General features: G+C 41.4%; 1 protein-coding gene across 3 annotated transcripts in view; it reads right to left on the reverse strand.

The window, feature by feature from the left end:
• Nucleotides 1-21,019, reverse strand: part of FTO (FTO alpha-ketoglutarate dependent dioxygenase) — a 391,330-nt gene that overhangs the window by 273,567 nt on the left and 96,744 nt on the right. For all 3 annotated transcript variants that reach the window (XR_005530153.1, XM_039241761.1, XM_039241774.1), the window contains exon 2: nt 9,896-9,973. Coding sequence is in view for 2 of the 3 variants with exons in the window: in XM_039241761.1 (XP_039097692.1) it covers nt 9,896-9,973 (78 nt within the window). In the remaining variant the exon portion in view is untranslated. The remainder of the gene's footprint in view (nt 1-9,895; nt 9,974-21,019) is intronic.

Below are 21,019 nucleotides of genomic sequence, written 5' to 3' on the forward strand. Positions count from 1 at the left end.
CAGGCCCTTGGCTGGTTCAAATATAAGTGCTCAAGACTTGTTTCTAAGAGTAAAAGAATAAAAGGTCTGAGATTGATAGAAAGCAGGTTAGTGGGGGTCTGAGCTAGAAGTGGGAAAGAAAGCTGACTGCAAAGAGGTGGAAGGGATCTTCTGGGTGCTCTGGAAACGTTCTAAAACTACCATGGTGATAGCTGTGGAGTTCTGCTAATTTACCATAAATCACGGAACTGTAAAAGTGAATTTTATGGTATGTAAATTGTACATATACACAGCCCATCAATAGATGATTTTTAAAAGACGGATACATTGGGGCACCTGGGTGGCTCAGTCAGTTAATCATCCAACTTCGGCTCAGGTCATGATCTCAGTTCGTGGGTTCAAGCCCCGCGTCGGGCTCTGTGCTGACAGCTAGCTCAGAGCCTGGAGCCTGTTTCAGATCCTGTATCTCCCTCTCTCTCTGACCCTCCCCTGCTCATGCTGTCTCTTTCTCTCTCTCAGAAATAAATAAAACATTAAAAAATTTTTTTAAAAAAGATGGATACATTTGGGGGTGCCTCAGTGGCTTAGTCAGTTAAGTGTCAGACTCCTGGTTTTGGCTCAGATCATGATCTCGTGGTTCATTAGTTCAAGCCCCATGTCAGGCTCTGCACTGGCAGCACAGAGCCTATTTGGGATTCTCTCTCTCTCTCTGCCCCTCTCCCCTCCTCCCCTCCCCCCTCTCTCTCTCAGTTTCAAAATAAATTAACTTTAAAAATTAAAATAAAAAATAAAAGATGGATACGTTTGAAAATACAAAAATTTTAAACTTCTACATGAAAAGAATTATAAAATAAAAAGGCAAACACTAACTGGAAAAAACTATGCAATCTATATGGCTAAAATGGGTTTAATATTCTTAATAATTTTTCCAAATTTAAATATATGTATATATACACATACAACTGTATCTGTGTCTATATACCAAGAGAGAAGTTCACACATAAATTAATGGGAAAAGGCTCTTCGATACAGAAAAAATTAAACTGCACCAAAGTCCGAAAAAAATTCAAATTTATATAGTTTGTACTAAATTACATTTAATTTAGTTTTGCCTATCAAAATTTTACTATAGTGATACACATTGCTGGTGAGGCAAAACGAAATACTCTAGTAGTCTGCAATTAGGATTGCAAACTATTACAATTTTGCTATGGCCAGTTAGACAAAATTTACCAGAACCTAAATATGGTCCTATCTTTCCAACCAGTTTTGCTACTTTTAAGAATTTATCATAGGGAAATAATTAGAGAAATTACCAAAATTATAAGGATATTCATCATACTATTATTTATATTTAAAGGCTAAAAACCACCAAAATGCCCAACAGGGGATTAGAGGTGAAATGGTATATTCATGCAAGATGGAATACTAAAAGTAATACACTTTAGAAAAAATTTGTGCTGTTTTGCAAAAAACGTAAAAAACAAAGTACTATTAAACCAAAAGCTAGTAACCAGATATTTGGACAATAGGATCTTAGCTTTAAAAGAAAACAAACATATACAGGTAAATACAGAAAAGAAAATTGGGGGGACATATGGTCACAAGTTTATGGTGGTTATCGCTAAGTGGTGAACGTGAACATAAGTTTAATTTTCTTCTTTAGACATCTGTGTATCTTCCAAATTTGCTAAAATAACTCTAAAATACTTTTTAAATTGGAAAAATCAAGGAAGGGGCACCCAGTTGGCTCAGTCGGTTAAGCATCTGACACTTGATCTCTGCTCAGGTCATGATCTCATGGTTCACAGGATTGAGCACCACATTGGGCTTTATGCTGACAGCGTGGAGCCTGCTTGGGATTCTCTGTCTCTGCCCCTCCCCCACCAAAATAAATAAATAAACATTAGAAAAAAAGAAAAATCAAGGATAAGTTGTTGCTTTCAAAAATTCTTAATTTTCATGACATTTCTTCTATTTGCCAGGAGACTCTTTTTGATGACCCTGAATTTTCAAAAATGTTTCAGTATAACTTCTCATACTAATTTAAGTCTGACTTGAAATGTTGTTGAATGCTCTAGAGAATTATGATTTAACACATTAAATACAAATAATATGTTAGAACTGGCTCATCCGGTCACTAGCTCAAAAAAAAAAAAAAAAAAATCCAAGAGAAAAATCCTCCATCCTAAATGCCCAATCTAATTATTTATAAAGTAATTAGGCTAGTGCCTGACACATAAAAATGCCATGTAGTGTTTCTTAAATTTTTCTTTAACGAGAACAAGTAACTCTGGAAAAGAACTCAACATTAAATAAGGGACTATTAATTCATTCTGTCACACACATAAGTTCACTTTCCATTTTGGACAGGTACTTGTAAAACATCAGATATCACACAATAATGTGGAACAACTGTTGGCAGATTTTCATATATGTTAGAATTTTTTTGTTGTTTAATCCCATTAAACTTTTGCCTGGGAGTACTCAGTCACGCAAGTATATTAATAGTTGCCTGGTCACCTAATATATTTATTAAGACCTACAAAAGATTCTGCAATCTAAATGACAATTATATACTTTAATAAGCAGCTGGGAAGGCATTTTAGATATAAACCGCCAACGTGCCAGGGCCTTTGTCAATCTTGACAGATGCGGAATGAATGGTAGGTTTTTCTGGAGAATCTGCTTTATTTTCCCCCTATTTTACGCCATTATATAAAAATGCTACTGCTTCTCCTCTCATATCAAGGGATAGTTCTGAAAGGATGTCATACAGGGAAGAGAGACCTGTTGTTAAATGAATAAGATACTAGGTTTGCGGGACACTTACCTAAGTGAAGCCAACGGAACTCAACCTTCGGTAGAGTGAAATTATACAGAAAGTCTTCAAGTGAACTGGGAAACGTACTTCATTTAAAAAGTGCTAGAATACTGTGATGTCAAGGGATTTTACTTCCAACCTGGCTATTAGCAGAGTTTGCTGGTAACACCGTATTTTGCTCTCTACAGAAATCGGTCATAGTATGTTCTAGTAATTTCCATTGGAACATGTTCACGACTTGGCCATTATCCCAAGACAAGTGGGCTAGACGCTTATCTGGCCCAACCTCCCGCTGATGATGCTGAGCTGTCTGCCACAGGAGACCCTCTTCTGAGGTCACTGCATAGTCCCTGTTACAGCTGTCACAACCAGTCTTGTGATACCGTGTGGTTTGCTACCGAGTGACTCAGAGATGTTTGTTCACTCATTCCATCGTTCTTTTTTTTTTTTTTGTGCGCTTATTTAAAATTAGTGGATATCAGCTATGTCCCAGACACTGTATAATGTGCCCTAAATGCAATGATAAAAGCAAGGCAGCTCCTGGTCTACAGTACCTCACAGTTTAACAGCATAGGTAAAAATAAAAACCAATAGCTAAAGAAAGGCTCATTATGGGGCACCTGGGTGGCTCAGTCAGTGAAGCATCTGACTTTGGCTCAGGTCATGATCTCATGGCTCATGAGTTCAAGCCCTGCGTCGGGCTCTGTGCTGACAGCTCAGAGCCTGGAGCCTGCTTCAGATTCTGTCTTCCTCTTTTTCTCTGCTCCTCCCCTGCTCGTCTTCTGTCTCTCTTTCAAAAATAAATAAACGTTTAAAAAAATAAAAAAGAAAGGCTCATCATAATGGAAGTATGCATATACTACTATGGGAGCAGGGAATAAACGAGCAAGAAGGGACTCTGGAAAAGTCTCATTTGTTGAATACGTATTTATTGAGCACATACTATTTGCAGAGCGCTAGGTGTTGGGAATACAAAGAGAACAGAACTTCAATACTATCTCCAGGAGCTCACATTTATACATATGGTATATAAATATCTAGTATCTATGGCATATAATATACACAGTATTTTATAAATTTAATATTCATGTATTTAGATTGTGATAGTGCCATGGGAAAAAAGAAATCCAAGGGAAGTAGGAGAGGGATGCTAGCAGCCAAAGCTGCTATTTTACAGGGGGCTGGTCAGAAAGGGCCTCTGATAAGGTGACATCTGAAGAGAGGAATGCAAGAAATGAGGATATAAGCCCCGCAGGTGCCTGGGTGGGGGGTGGCGGAGTTCCAGGCTAAGGGAACACTAAGTGTGAGCCTTGGGGGCGGCAGTGTGCTTGCTTGATTCTCCAAAAAGGTGAGAATGCCAGAGTGGCAAGAGGAATGGCAGCAGAGGCAGGAAATGAGAGGAGAAAAGCGCCGGGGCCAGGGCTCAGTTTGCTTTGCGGGCAAACGTAAGGTCCCAGGCCTTCACTCCGAACGAGGCGGGGAGCGATCAAAGGGCTCCAAGCAAGAAAGTGTAACGAGCTGCCTCACGTTCTGGAAAGAGCGGGGCTACGGATGGGGGGGTTACAACAGACAGGCGGCTCTGCAGGCATGTGAGAAAGACACGACGGGAGCCATGGCCACGGTGTGGGAGACACAGGTAGCGAGAGGTGGTTAGATTTCTGGTACATTCTGAATGTCAGACAAAGGGGATTTCCTGGCATCTTCACAGAAGAGGTCGTATTTAAGCGAGGTCTTCAAGGGTGAGTAGGTGCTCGCCAGACAGAAAGGAGGGTGAGGGTACCCCACCCCCAGGGAATATCAGGCACAAAGGCACAGAAGGACTGACGGACAGAGCAGGGCCAGGGTGTAGCAAGACACTCTGGGGGGCGGGGATCTGAGGCTGGACTCCGTGTTGAGCAATGGGCAGAGGTCAGACCAGAGACGCAGTCGCTGGCCTCATGGGATATGCTGAGGAGTATGAACTTTACCTTATAGGCAAAAGAGACAGAGCACATTTATGAAGCAAGGAGTGACAGGTCGGACGTATTTATAGGAACACAGTATTGTTGGCACTGGACAGGGCATAGGTAACAAGTAGGAGAACACGAGAACTGTGTTGGCGGAAAATGATAAATGAGGGCCGAATGAAGACCATGTCGGGGGAAATGGAAAAGGAGAAACACCTCGAGAGAGTATAGAGCCAGGGCCCAGGGCCTGAAAGAGGGCTTGAAGCAACGGGTAGGAGGTGAGCACAGCCAGGTGTAGGACTCAATGAATGGGCCAAGGGTTAGGGCCACGAGGGAACAGGATGAACACAGGGCTCCCGGTAAAATGGATCATCACCAAAGAGTAAGTCATAGCTTGTCCGACGTGTGCTTCAGACCCTCTCATGGCCTCTTGAGTCATTCAGAGTCACAGCTGGCTCTGCCAGCATGGACATCAAGTTCCCATAACATCGGGCCACGGCTGTCTGATCTTATCTCTTCTGTTCTCAACTCTCCCACTCGGCTCCACGTATGCTGGCCCCAGGGGCGCCTCCTCAAATATGCCAAGGCTCTGCTGTTCCCGATGTCCAGAACATTCTTCCTGCAAGGACCTACATGGCTTGTTCCTCCACCTCCAGAAAGTCTCTATTCAAAAATCTCTACGAGAAGGCCTTCTGCAACCACCCTATTTGCAATCCACCACCTACAGTGCCCTTTCACAGACTTTATCTCCGTACGCGTTTTCCAGTCCAACATTTATTTTCAGTTTCCTGTTGATTTCTACTCCCTCCTCCCATCCCTCCCCATAAGAAACCAGCTCAAAGAAGGCGCCATCTTCGGCCGTTTTCACAACTTCATCTCTGACGCCGAAAGCTTTACCCGCACAGAGTGAGGGAGCTAAACACTGATGTTTAATGAAGTCGGTAATGAATGACTATAGATCGTGTCGGGTTAGACGCTCCTGCGAGACTTCCAGCCGCCCAACAGCCAGTCGGAGGCAGAGCACTGGAGGTCACAAGGAAGAGCAGGGATGGAGATGGAGGTGTGTGATCGTGGGGACGAAGGCAGAGCGATCCCCAGAAGCACCGAGAGCTACAGCAGGATGATACGGAAAGTCAGATCCAGGAGTCAGACAAGCCTGGGCTCAAATCTGGGTCTTGACACTTCTTGCTTATTATATAAGCCTTGAACAAAATTTTAAACCCTTCTGTGCCTCAGTTTTCTCATCTCTAAAATGGGATTAAAAAAACCAAACAAAACAAAAAAACCTGCCTCAGAGGGTTGTGGAAAGATTTAACTAAGCAAGTACACGTAAAGAGAACAGCAAATAGGGCCAGACCAGCCTGCCACATGGAAAGGACACAGGAAGCGAAAGTGAGGGGGTGTACCGAGGGGAGAGGCATTTTCTCTGGATAAGAGGGGTGACATTTAAACATTTTTTTATATTTATTTTATTTATCTTGAGAGAGAGAGAGAGAGAGAGAGAGAGAGAGAGAGCGTGCACAAGCAGGGGAGGGGCACAGAGAGGAGAGAGAGAATCTCAAGCTGGGTCTGAGCTGTCAGCGCAGAGCCTGACGTGGGGCTCAAACTCACAAACCATGAGATCGTGACCTGGGCGGAAGTCGGACACTTAACCAACTGAGCCCCCCAGGCACCACCCCCCCACTGGGTAAGAAGCCAGGGTTTGTTTCCAGACTACGTAGCTCCTCGTCTCCTTATCCTCCATGGTGAACCTACAGAAGTTCTCTCGGCTCTTCGGCTCTGAATGTGTTGTCGTTGTTTTACTTCTTTTTTTTCTGGTCTGATCAGAAAAAAACCGAAAAATGTCTTTGAAGGTGTTTTGAATTTGAGCAAGGTGTGGTATTCTGGGAGGTACACGGCACAGCAGAAAGGGCATGGGCCTTCGGGGGCAGGTGGCTGTGGGCTTGAACTCTACCTCTGCTGCTCAGATACAGAGCTTAGTCTGGATCTAAAGAGAAATGTACTTTTTAAAATTTTTAAAAAATCTTTACTTATTTTTGGGAGAAAAGAGAGACAGAGCATGAGTGGAGGGGGAGCAGAGAGAGAGGGAGACACAGAATCCGAAGCAGGCTCCAGGCTCTGAGCTGTCAGCCCAGAGCCCGATGCGGGGCTCGAACTCACAAACCGCAAGTTCATGACCTGGGCCGAAGTCGGACGCTTAACCAACTAAGCTATCCTGGTGCCCCTAGAGAGAAATTTCTAAAAGAGAAAGGTAATACCTACCCCCAACACCGCAAGCCTGCAGAAGAGTAGTTGCCGAGTGCACTTCTGTGGCATAAATGAACGGGGAAGTTGTGAGGGCTGAATGCAAGAACGCGGCACACTTCGGCCGTGGGGTCAACAAGCAGACCCGCCGAGAAGCACCAACAAGTCTTGCTTGTGTGCCCTGCAGCTGGACTGGCATTCCTGCAGCCGGAGCCTGTTTAAGGGACCTAGCTTCAGTCCGAACTTTCTATTTAGTCATGTCATTACAAAGTATTTTCCCTTTGTCTTCTAAGAGAATAGATTTGCTTTACTGAGAAGCACTAACCCTTCTAATAAGGCACGCTTAAAGCGATTAGATATTGTTATCGGGTTTGTTTCGGGTCTTGCAAAGATAAAAGGGCCACCTTGAGAGTTGTTCTGTTTGCCTGAGTTGCCTCCCCCCCACCGCCCCCCGGTGTAGGGCTGGCTCCGAGCACAGTGGCTGATAACCTTTGTGTTTAACTCATCACATACTAGCCCCACTTGCACCAATACCAAAGCCGAAAGGCTCAGCAGCTGCTTTGCAGGGCCATGCGTAATCATGTCTCCGAAAGTAGCAATGAGGATTTAAAGACTGCTTGCATTTTGTGGGTTTACTTGTTTCAAGGAAAGTCCTTTTGATAATTTTTTTTTCTGATTACCAAAGAATACATGTTCACTTCAGATAATTTGGAAAACTAGAAAAGCTCAAAAGATTGAAAAGCCTACCATGCCGGCATAGAACATTTCTGTGTAAATCCTGCAAACCTTTCCAGATCCCGCCTCCCCGGAGAGGAGTGTACTCGGATAAAAACAAAATTTTAACAAATCATACTGAACAGTATTATATGACTTGCTTTTCAAATTAGCTAACGCACGCCTTCTTCATTCATTCATCCGCCCCAGCAAATTATTTAAACACCTACCGGGTGCCAGGCACTGTACAAAGCACAGGGGAAGAGGGAGACGAGCATCTAAATAAAATCAGGGAGGCAAACTGAGATAATAAAGGTGCCTATAAAGTCCGACGGGGGCACACGACAGGGAGCAGAGACAATTCCCCGCGCTGCAGGTGTCAGGAAAGCATCCAACAAGAGGCGACACGTTACTCACAGGTAACAAAGTGCACCAAGGAAGGTGCACGTCAGCGGGGGATGGAGCAAGAAGGACCCAAACATGAGACGGCACAGCTGGTCTGAGGTGCTAGGGACAAAAGTCCATCTAACAAGATGAAAGAGACAGGGAGATAAGGCGAGAAACGCATGAGCCAGGCAACGAGCAGCCACCGCGCGGTTTGAAGCAGGGCATTGGTGACCTGCTCGGATTGATGTCTTGGTTAGAAAAACCTGCTACAGCTCTAAGGATCAGGGCAGAGGGGCACAGAGGGAAAAGCAGTCCATAAAAAGACTCATCTGGTGAAAGACAGCGGAGATCTAATAAGAACGGAGGTGACAGATAATGTCCTGGAACAGACGGTGAGCTGGAAGTCAAGAGACCTGGATTCTAGATGGGTAAACATCTTTTTTCCTGCCTTCCTTCCGCAGCTACTGAGCATCAGCCCCATACAAGCTGGAGAAACAAAGGTGACGGGGTCAAATTCTTACCCCCAAGAGCTTACATTCTAGTAGGAAAGGAGAGGCGAACATGACTGCCCACCATGCCTTCCCCTCCTTTAAGGAAACCATCTGTCTCTGACTCAGAGTCCATGCAGTTCGAGTAGAAATGGTCCTCTTTGAATCCAACTCCACGAGTGGGTGCCTGAGCGAGGCTGGGCAAACAGGAGCACCTCACCCACCTAAACACGATGACTGGTTCAGGAATAGGCACAGCATTCTAACCAGGCCAATGAGGTCACTCTCGAGAGGATTGGATGGGCCCAGAAAAAAAGAACTTACTACCTTCTTCTAAGATCCCATGTGCTTAAGCCCACATACCCCTTGGGCTTGAGAGTCCTGTTAGGCCAGCAGCTCAGAACCTCTCCACCATGAGGTCACCCAGAGGAGAGCCAAACCGCGACACAGGGAAAAGCAGGGATCAGATACCATCTTCTGAGAAGCTGGATTCAGCCATGTGCTCCAAGGCCTCTAAGTTAAGAAGGCCAGTAAATTCTCTTTTTTTGCTGCAGTGACTTTGTTTGGGTTTTTGTCCTTTGCAATTGAAAGAGAACTGATGAGTTCAGGGAGAGCCACACAGAATCCCGTAACTGCAATACAATCTGATGGGCGCCATCGAGGTACCTCATACGGTAAAAGAAGCACAGAACAGCAAAGGGAAGTCAACTCCACTCGTAGGGAAAGTAAGTTAAGGAAATTTTCACAAAGAAGGTGACGTTTAAGTAAAGATTTTTTTTTAATATTTATTTATTTTTGAGTGAGACAGAAAGAGAGAAAAAAAAAACCCACAAGCGGGGAAGGGGCACAGAGAGAGGGAGACACAAGATCCGAAGCAGGCTCCAGGCTCTGAGCTGTCAGCACAGAGCCCGACGCGGGGCTCGAACCCACGAACTGTGACATCATGACCTGAGCCAAAGTCGGACGCTTAACCGACTGAGGCCCCTACGGGCGCCCCTAGCTGAAGTCTTGAAGACTTGGCCACCTGCCAACAGGAAAGGGGCAAATGGATCTTCTGTGCAGAAGAGACAAGATGAGCAGGGGCAAGTTAGTAGAAAAGGCATGCGGTGTTGGGCGAAGAAAAACCAGTCCACTGTGACGCTCACAGCAGGGAGCACATTATGAAGGGGTCTGTGTGTTCTGGGGGAAGGAGGGGTCACTGGAGAGCCAGATCAGTCTATTTCGCTTCTCATTTAACCTCTCCAGACCACAGAGGCTTCTTAGATCAGAGTGAGTCAATACAGATGGACACAAATATTAAAAAAAAATCTTACCTGCTGATAGAATTCATCATCCTTGGGGGTCAGATAAGGAAGCCAGGTATCTTCAAGCTCCTCGAGAAGCCTCAGTTTCTGTTTAAAAAAAGAATAATGATTATCGGTGATTGAATATAAAGTGACCAAAAGATAGGACAGTCTCTTGTTTTTCCAGTAAGAAGATACCCCAAAATCTTGGTTAACCCGAACGTGTAAACTTTTAGAGATAGAAATTAGTCAAATGCCTATTAGTAAATGTATTAATTTAAATACACACATGTCAATTGTACACTGGATAAAGCATTAATTTAGAAATCATGATTTTAGTCACTCTCATATCCCACGAAACAATTTAATTCACCACTCTTGACATATTTCTTTAACTCAAGGTCTGCTCCATCACCAGAATCATCTTTTGAGAAATCCAATACAGTATTCCAAAGCAAATCTTCCTGTCTGTATGACACAAAATTCTCTAAAAATCCTACTCTGACACTAAAAACTGGAAATGCCAAACCAAACCACAGTATCCTTTTCCATCATATGAGGGGTTTTGGAAGATGTACTCATCCTATAAATCTTAATTTGATATCATATCTACTTATGTATTACTTTTGGAAAGAAATCTTTCATCTCTAGACTAATTATTAAATCCGTATTAAGCATCTTCACTTTTCCAATTTTATGGGGAAATTTTTTAAAGCATCCACAGCTAGCACTGTCTGATGCCATTTTTACGTTCTTCCCAAATACTACTGTACTGTTCAAAGTAACTTCGAGAAGACCCCATATTATAAAGTACTTTGTAAAGAATCAAATACATATGAGGTGACACCTACATTCTGAAGGATTTTTTCAAAGAAACCTAAAGTTATATTCAAATATATAAGGAGGGTGTGTGTGTGTGTGTGTGTGTGTGTGTGTGTGTGTGTTCTATTCAAATATATAAGGAGGGTTTGTGTGTGTGCACGTACACCCTTGAATGCCATTATATGTGTGTGTATACAGATAAACATACACATAGGAATCATCTACATAATACAGAAAATTTCTCAAACAAAAAAACAGAAAAGACAAAAACAATAGATTTTCAAATAAAACTGCAATAAAATGCATATTCTGGTTGTTGTCAGTATCTTTATAAGAATTAGAAAATTGGGGGTGCCTGGGTGGTTGAGTCGGTTGAGCATTCAGCTCTTGATTTAGGCTCAGGTCATGATCCTAGGGTCGTGGGATCAAGGCCCACGTTGGGCTCTGCACTTAAGCCTGCTTAAGATTCTCTCTCTCTCTCCCTCTTCCTCCTCCCTCCCTCCCTCTCTCTCTCTCAAAAAAAAAAATAATAATTAATTAAAAAGAAGTAGAAAATGGCATGCTTTGCTCCGGTCACTGCAGCCCTACCGATTCCACAGGTTATGACTCGGTGAACATAACCTGGAATTTAGCCCCCACCTGCTCCAATGGACACTGTCTTTATGCAGTGACCAACCTGCTCAACCAGACATGAGGGCCCTGACTGTCACCCTCCCCTGCCCCATGAAAGCAGCCTTCTCTCACAAATCCATCACAGAGTAGTCCAGAGAAAACACCCTTAGGGCAGAACTTAAATTCTTTTTGGATCTCTTGCAAATTATCCAAGGTAAATAAAGAAGAAAGGAATAGAAATAGTACAACCAGTTGATCTAGGAGAAACAAAACACTAAATCTTACTCAGATAAAATCCTAGTCTTATTTATTTAGTGAAAAGCTTTCTGCTTGGACTGGAGGTATTTATTCTCATCCATAATGATGAGACAGGTTTACCAGTTAAACAAGGAACAGTCTTCCTTTATGAAGAACCCATATACTAACACAAACCATTAGATTAATCTTTGGTTAAGTGGCTCATCTATTTCCAACATTAGCCATTATTTGGGACACGGAAAGAACTAATGATATTTCCATGCATATGCTTACACATTTATGACTTCATCACAGATTTAATCAAAATCTATACCTCAATTTTCACTTCAACCTCAGGAAAGCCTGCATTTCCCTTTGAATCTTTTACCAGTCCTTTTTATAGACAGAATACTTAAATGCCAAAAAAACAAAAAAAAAAAATCAACCCATTGTTAAAATCCTTTAATAATCCAAACCCACATAAGATCTCAAACCTTGAAATGTATCCATCTTAGAAATATCACCCTAAGAGCTCTTCAGGCGAGTCTATGAAGCTAATGTGAATATAAGAAGGAAGACAAAGGTACAATACCTCTAAGGAATTTAATATTCTACCTTGATGAGATTAAAAAGCAGGGCGCCTGGGTGGCTCAGTCGGTTAAGCATCCGACTTCGGCTCAGGTCATGATCTCACAGTTTGTGGGTTCGAGCCCCATGTCAGGCTCTGTGCTGACACCTCAGAGCCTGGAGTCTGCTTCAGATTCTTTGTCTCCCTCTCTCTCTGACCCTCCCCTGCTCATGGTTTGTCTCTCTGTCTCTCAAAAATAAATAAACATTAAAAAAAAAAAAGCAATAGACCTGTCCCGTAGGTCAACAAGTATTGATGGAAGCTGAAATTCTATTTATAATTAATATTTTAGCTGCATTAGAAAAAACAACCACAATGGGGTGCCTGGGTGGCTCAGTCAGTTAAGCGTTCGACTTCAGCTCAGGTCATGATCTCATGGTTTGTGGGTTCGAGCCCCGCATTGGTCTCTGTGCTGACAGCTAGCTCAGAGCCTGGAGCCTGCATCCAATTCTGTTTCCCTCTCTCTCTGACCCTCCCCTGTTCACACCGTCTCTTTCTCTCTCTCAGAAATAAATAAATAAATAAAAATTAAAAACAAACAAAAAAACCACTTCCCAGCTCAGTTGAAGTCCAGTGTATCAGACAGGTATAAAACATCAGAATATGGAAGGCTGTATGTATCAGAATGATAAAATTCTATAGGAATATGCCTACTACAGAGCAAGCAGAATATGAATGGTCTCCCTCCAGTGGAAATTTCAATTCAGCTGTGAGCATCATCGTATCTATTCGACAGGAGAGAATGCAGGTCCAGAAATCACTCAACTTAAGACCACACACAGGAAATGTGCTCTGTACATTCACAGCTTACCATTTTACCAACGAATGAGATCAATCATAAATAATAACATTTATCAACTTAAAAAGAATTTCTGGTCCTCTCTGCTTTGGTGAAATCAATCAGGAATTAATATTAGATTAAGCTGGTAGTTCATGAATGTCACACAGTTCTTAAAAATAAAGACTGCTTTATCGGAATGCCTGGGTGGCTCAGTCGGTTAGGTGGCAGACTTCAGCTCAGGTCATGATCTTGCGGTTCATGGGTTTGAGCCCCTCATTCGGGCTCTGTGCTGACACCTCAGAGCTTGTAGCCTGCTTTAGATTCTGTCTCCCTCTCTCTGACCCTCCCCCCTTTCTCTCAAAAATAAATAAACCATTAAAAAAATTAAAAATTAACATTGCTTTATAAAAAGGCAAAGTCACTCTGGGCATGACTATGGGGGAAAAAAGTCCTCTCATACTCAAGAGTGCAAATTAGTACAATATCAGTGGATGGCAACTGACAATTCCTATCAAAATTCAAATGCATCTGCCTGCCCATTCACTCAGAAAGCCTTCTTCTGAGGATTTTTTCTATGGATATACAGTAAAACTTTGGATTGCGAGTAACTTGTTCTACGAGCATTCCACAAGACAAGCAAACATTTTTAATAAATTTTAACCTGATAAATGAACAATGTCTTACAATATGAGTAGTACATGATGCCAAACGTTATTTGATCACAACTGAGCCAATGGTTCTTTTTTGTTTTAATTTTTTTTGTAGTTTATTTATTTTTGAGACAGAGCACAAGTCGGGGAGGGGCAGAGAGAGAGAGGGAGACACAGAATTTGATTCTGGCTCCAGGCTCTGAGCTGTCGGCATAGAGCCCGCGGGGCTCAAACTCAGGGACCATGAGATCATGACCTGAGTCGAAGTCGGACGCTTAACCGACTAGACACCCAGGTGCCCCGAGCTGATGGTTCTTGAAATTCACTTTGATACACAACTGCTTTGGATTACAAGCATGTTTCCAGAACGAATTATGCTTCCAAACCAAGGTTTTACTGTACTTGTGTGGTGTTCAGAAGAACGTATGTACAAGTTTACCCACTAGATCACTATCTGTAGAACAAAAGCTTGCAAACATACTAAAAACCACTTGATGGTATACTTTAAAAGGAGGACTATTTTGGCATGTATATTATATCTCAACTAAACGAAAAGATTAACTATAATGCAAGTATCCACCCACAGAGAATGGTTAACTGAATTCTGGTACATCCATGCAACGATCTATAATGCAACAGTAAGCAGGGATGAGGAAGTTGCTCTGTTCATGAAATACAAAGTTCTCCAGAGCATCTCAGGAAGTAACAGGCAAGGGGCAGGGCACGTGCTTGTGTGCCATACAGAAACATAAAGGATACGTGACAAGCTGTTAAAGTGGTTACCCATCGGGCAGAGGTGGGAAATGCACAGAAGACACATGGGTGAAGCAACACTATTCAAAATCGTCCATTTGTATTGTTTTTGGTTTTTGAACTAGGTAAACATACGGCCTATTCAACCTATTGCCTATTTTTAACTCAACTGTATTACCTACGGAGTCTTAACGTAAAATTCAGTATAAAAAGGCAGATGCCCTGATTTTTTTACTCTGTTTTCGACAGTGCACAATTCTGTGATGTACAGTAAAGGGTTTGGGGAGGAAGCTATCACAGACCAGCACGCTAAAGAGTAAAGAGGCTAAATAAATAAATAAATAAATAAATAAAAAACCCACCCAGCTCTGACAATTTCTTTGTGTCAAATGCCAACCAGTCGGTGAGCACACACAACATTAAAATGCACGGTGGAGCCGAGGTAGAGAGGGTGCTCCTGTTTGACTGTCGGATCCGCCTAACTGCGACTCCCTGTCCTGATGCGGATAAATCCACACAGCTGGGCCCAACCGCACGCTGCTCAGCTCACAGGCTTCTCTGCTGTCACGCAGGTGTCAAATATATCAAGCTGCTCACAAATGCCGCACAGAAAGCCAGAGCGTGCGGTACCCGAGCTCCCAACCCCCCCCCCGCCCGGTAGGCGGGGCCTATGAAGACCTTCAGGTGAGGGCTCCGCCCATTTCCACAGCTCCAGCAAGTAAACAGGGACGCCAGACCTTATGTGAAATGCACTGCAATTCCAAACCACAAGGATTTAAAGTTGGAGGTGGAACTTTAACCCCACGCCTCTGACATGCTGTGAAAAGTTAAGCTGTATCTGAGCTTGCAAATCTTGTCAAAGAGAGATATGGTGTGAGAATCCTATAGTAATTACATACAAAGATTAACCGGATTATGACTCATATACTATAAGGGGGTATCTCACCTACAAATAAGGCATATTTTCTTCGGTCCCATCAGATTATGCTGCTAACAACTCTTACTCTTTATCCATTTCTCATTTCCCGCATAATTTTCAACCTGTGAATCATATTTTGTTGGGTTCAATAAAAATTTAATTTTGCTCTCTGATTCGTTTCAAAATACAGTCACAAATAAAGGCTTATGAATGTTCAGTGGAAAAAGAATCACCTGATCTTCTGAGGGTTTCAAATAATAAGTGGGAAAATTGACCCAGTCCTTACGCAGGGTGTGAGTGAGTAAGTAAAATCTCCCTGAGGAAGACACATCAAAAGTAATACCACAAAGATGAGTTTTTAAAAAGCCAAGCCAAAAGAAGCATAAATAAATATTTCATATACACATATGCCATATTTGCTTTACATGCAAGGGGAAAAACCGTATTTCGATCACTTGAAGGAACTTGATATTCACTTTCCTATGCTCACTGAAAATAATGGCAAGGTGGGGCGTCTGGGTGCCTCAGTCGGATGGGCATCTGACTCCGGCTCAGGTCATGATCTCATGGTTCGTGAGTTCGAGCCCCGCATCGGGTTCTGTGCTGACAGCTAGCTCAGAGCCTGGAGCCTGATTTGGATTCTGTATCTCCCTCTCTCTCTGACCCTCCGCTGCTCATGCTGTCTCTCTCTGTCTCTCAGAAATAAATAAGACATTAAATAATAATAATAATAATAATGGCACAATGAAAACAAACAGGATTTGGGAGAAAGGAGAATCTGACTTTAGACTTATCACTTCCAACATGTGGTACACGCGAATCAGCCTCTCCGAATTTCAGTTTACTCAACTGTAAAACATGGTTTCACAGAGTGTTGTGAAGAGGAAATAAAATCAGTTGCATGTATTAGCGCGTTTTACAAGCAATAAACTATGCAGATACTCGGGAAATGTCATTCAAATAGGGAGAGGGATGTGTATAACAAAGCATGAGCTCAGAAGCCAAAAGTCAGTTCCAATACCGGTTCTACTCATCTAGGTAAATGGTCTGGAACTAGTCTCTTACTTCCAAGTGAGGTGTAAATGAAGATACACATATAGAGATCTAAGAACAGAGCCTCGCACATAAACCAAACCTTCAATAAACTTTGGCAATTACTTATTTGTTCGATGATGATTTCTGGGAAATACCATTTTATTTACTACTTATGAGTTATCTATAAAAGAACCTATGCGTGACCCATCAAATTAGACTTTATGCCATAGATTAATGCTACATGAGAAATTCAGATATTAATTGGCCTGGATGAACTACAGCAGAAACATTAAAAACTCTTCATAGAAGTTTATATATATATATAAAATGCCTCAGTTAGCTACACTGGTGATAAAAATAAAAATTATTGTAAAATTTTTGAACAGAAAAAGAAACAAAAACCCCTCCAGGGATATAAAGTGACTGGCAGGAGACTATTTGAGCAAGAAAAATCTATGACTAGAAACATCAAAAGGGTAAGAGGAGCAATTTATTTGACTTTACCCACATTACTTCTCCCACAACAGAGCACAGGTTGTGTGAAGAGGATCCAATACTCTTGTTAGGCCATGATTTTTCCCATGGAATCAAGTGAAACTGTGTGAATGAGCACCCAGTTTCTCCAACTATTATGGGATACTGCCAAAGAGGCCTATGTTCCTCTCATCCTACTGAGAGTACCAAGTGGTGACCTTAACTGGGGGGTAGGGAGCACCTGGGATAACAACAGTCAAAGCTTAAAATGTACATGATAAAGGGACAATTTCTATTAGCCATACCACGGACTTGATTAGAAGGCCAAACCACAGGTGCTGGGGTCACCCCACCCATTGATCTGATCCCTCCAACTGGCTCATTGGAACCCACAGTGCTGCACAGTCCTCACCCAGAAACCTCCATTCTGTGCACACTCCTAACAGTGACGAGAACAAACTTTTCCAGACAGCTGGTAAGCACGCACAGAATGCCATTCCGAATCTGTGGATCAAGGAGAGATCACAGACCTGAGCATTTAGCACTGCCCTTGAGAAAGCAAAAGGGAAGCTGTCAGTACTGAGTCTGGTGCTTGGCAAGATTGAGAGAAGACATACAAGCATAACAATTGCATTATAAGAGAGACCAATAAGTATACAGGGTATCCACAGAAGGTTTGAGAAAGGTTAGAATCCTCAGTAGGGCTGACAGAAGGTATTTCTCTCTAGAAGTCAGTCAGTAAAGACTGGAGGAGCCAGCAATGCAAGTCCTCAAGGAATATGAAATATCAAGTAAATATGACACTATCAAAAGAATTGCAATAATTTTTTGGTAACCAGCTCTAAAGATTTGCCCATTAAAGAATTCAAAGTAGCTGTTTTATTTTATTTTATTTTTTAAATATTTTTATTTATTTCTAGGAGAGAGAGAGAGACAGCGTGAGCAGGGGAGGGTCAGAGAGAGAGAGAAAAACAAACACAGAAACAGGCTCCAGGCTCTGAGCTGGCTGTCAGCGCAGAGCCCGACGCGGGGCTCGAACCCACGAACCGCGAGATCATGACCTAAGCGAAAGTCGGACGCTTAACCGACTAAGCCACCCAGGTGCCCCAAAGTAGCTGTTTTAAATAAAATCAATAAGCTAAGAGAATACACAGAAAGATAATTTAATGAAATTAAGAAGAACATACATGAACAAAATGAGAAGTTAAACAAAGAGACAGAAATGATATGGAACCAAGCAAATTATGAAGCTGAAGAACACAATGAATGAAATTTAAAAATGAAAAAAATATATATATAGCAGACAGCATGAACAGCAGAATGGATCAAGGTAAAGAAAGAATCTGTGAAGGAGAAAACGGGATCTCTGAAATTATACAGACAAAGGAGAACAAGTGGAAAAAATGAAAGAGTGAGCAAAGTCCATGTGAACTATGAGATACCATCAAGAGAAGCAGTATATGAACTACTGGAGTCTAAGGAGGAAACAAGAGGGAGAAGTAGGTAGAAATCATATGCCAAGAAATAATATCTGAGAATTTCCCAAATCTGGGAAGGGATTTGGCCATCCATCCAAATTCACAACACTCTTAGGGTCCTCACACAGACTCAAATCAAAAAGATCTAATCCAAGGACATTATAATAAAACTATCAAAAAGTCCCAAAGAGAGAATTTTTTTTTAAGTTTATTTATTTTGAGGGAGGGAGAGAGAGAGGAAAAGCAAGAGTGTGGGGGAGGGCCAGAGACAGAGGGAGAGAGAGATTCCCAAGCAGACTCCATGCTGTCTACAGAGCCCAACTCAGGGCTTGAACTCATGAACCATGAGATTATGACCTGAGCCGAATCCAAGAGTCAGCCCCTTGACTGGGCCACCGAGGTGCCCCAAAGAGCTTAAAAGCAGCAAGAGAAGCTTGTCACCTACAAGGTAACTCCTACAAGGCTATGAATGAATTTCTCAGCAGAAACTTTATAGACCAAGAGAAAGTAGGTGACATATTCAGGATACTGAAAAAAATGCCAACCAAAACTACCAAAAATACTTTCCCTAGAAAAGTCGTCCTTTGAAAATGAAGAAAAAACAGACTTTCCCAAACAAAATCTGAGTGAGTTCATCACTACTAAATACGCATTACAAGAAATGCTAAATAAAGACTCCAAGCTGAAACGAAAGGACGGTATTTAGTAACGAAAATATACAACATACAATTAAAGTACACAGTAAAATTCAGAACTCTGTTGGAGTTATGCTGTAATATAATTCTAATTTGTGCTAGCCAGTGATCTCTAGCAAAAAGACTCAAGGACAAAAGCATTAAAATAACTTATAGGTACAGTAATTTGTTAATACATACACAAAATAAAAAGATAAATTTTGACATTAAAAATTTTTATAAAAGAAGAAAAATAAAAGGGTAGAGTTTTTGTATGCAATTGAAGGTAAGTTTTTATCAGCATAAAACAGTCTATTATATCTATGAAAGCTTTGATGGAAGCCTCATGATAACCACAAAGCCAAAACTTGTAATAGATACACAAGCATCAATACAGAAAGGAAGACACCACGAGAAGAAGAAAAGAAGGGACCGAGAAGACAGCCAAAACAAAATTAATAAGATGGCATCAGTAAGTCCTTTCCTATTCATAGTTATTCTAAATGTTAATGGATTAAATTATCTAATCATAAGACATAACGTGGCTAAATGGACTTGAAAAAAGAAAAAGATACAACTATATGCTGCCTACAAGAGACATACTTAAGATTTAAAGATACATATAGGCTCAAAGGGTTAGAAAAAAATAGTCCGTGCAATGTGGAAACCAAAAAAGAAAAGCGGAAGCTATACATACATGAAATAAACTTTAATTTGTCTGTTACAAGAGACAAAGAAGGTCACTGTATAATGATAGAGGGGTCAACTCATCAAAAGAATATAACCATCATAAATATGTATGCACCCAACACTGGAGCACCTAAATACATTAAGCAAATACTGACAGATCTGAAGAGAGAAATAGACAACAATATAATAATAGTAGGAGATTTCAATACCCCATCTCGACAATGGATAAATCATCCTGTTAGAAAATCAATATGAATACATTAAACTTGAACTATATTTTAAACCCAATGGACCTAACATATATAGAACATTCCATCCAACAGCAGCAGAATGCACATTCTTCTCAAGCATACACAGAACATTCTCTAAGACAAATCGTATGTGAGGCAACAAAACAAGTCTTAGCTATTTAGAAGAAAAAAAAAAAAAAATGAAACGATGCCAGGCATCGTTTTCAACCAGAATGGTATGAAACTAGAAATCAATAACAGAAGGAAAGCTGAAAAATCCACAAATAGCAAATTAAACAACACACTCCTGACCAAGAAACAAATCAAAGAATAAATCAAAAAAGAGTTTTAAAGATTTTTTAATGTTTATTTATTTTTGAGAGAGAGAGACAGAGACAGAACATGAACAGGAGAGGGGCAGAGAAAGGGAGATGCATAATCTGAAGCAGGCTGCAGGCTCCAGGCTCAAAGCTGTCAGCACAGAGCCTGACGCGGGGCTCAAACTCACAGATGGCAAGATCGTGACTTAAGCCGAAGTCGGACGCTTAACCAACTGAACCACTCAGGCACCCCCAAAAAAGAATTTCAAAAATATCTTGAAACAAACAAAAATGTAAACAACATATCAAAACTTATGGGATGTAGCAAAAGCAGCTCTGAGAAGAAAATTTATAGTGATAAATACTTATATTAAGAAAACAGAAAGACCTTCAATAACCAACCTAACTTTACACCTAGATAAGAACAAAGCTCATGTTTGCAAAAAGAAGGAAATAACCAAGATCAGAACAGAAATAAATGAAATGGAGTCCAAAAGAACAATGGAGAGGAACAACAAAACTAAGAGCTTATTATTTTTTTTAGAAATAAGCAAACCTGACAAACCTTTAGCTCACCAACTAGGAAAAAAAAAAGAAAACTCAAATAACTAAAATCAGAAATGAAAGAGGAGACATTATAACCGATGGTACAGAAATAGAGAAGATTATAAGAAACTACTATGAGCAATTATATTCCAATAAATTGAATAATCTGTCATAAATGCATAAATTCCTAAAAACAATCACCTGCCAAGACTGAATCATGAAGAAACAAAAAATCTGAACAATACCAATAACAAGTAAAAAGGTTCAGTAAGTCATTAAAAACCTACCAACAAAGAGAAGCCCAG

This window comes from Hyaena hyaena, unplaced genomic scaffold, assembly GCF_003009895.1.
Source record: "Hyaena hyaena isolate Hyena2069 unplaced genomic scaffold, ASM300989v1 scaffold_7, whole genome shotgun sequence".
NCBI lineage: Eukaryota > Metazoa > Chordata > Mammalia > Carnivora > Hyaenidae > Hyaena > Hyaena hyaena.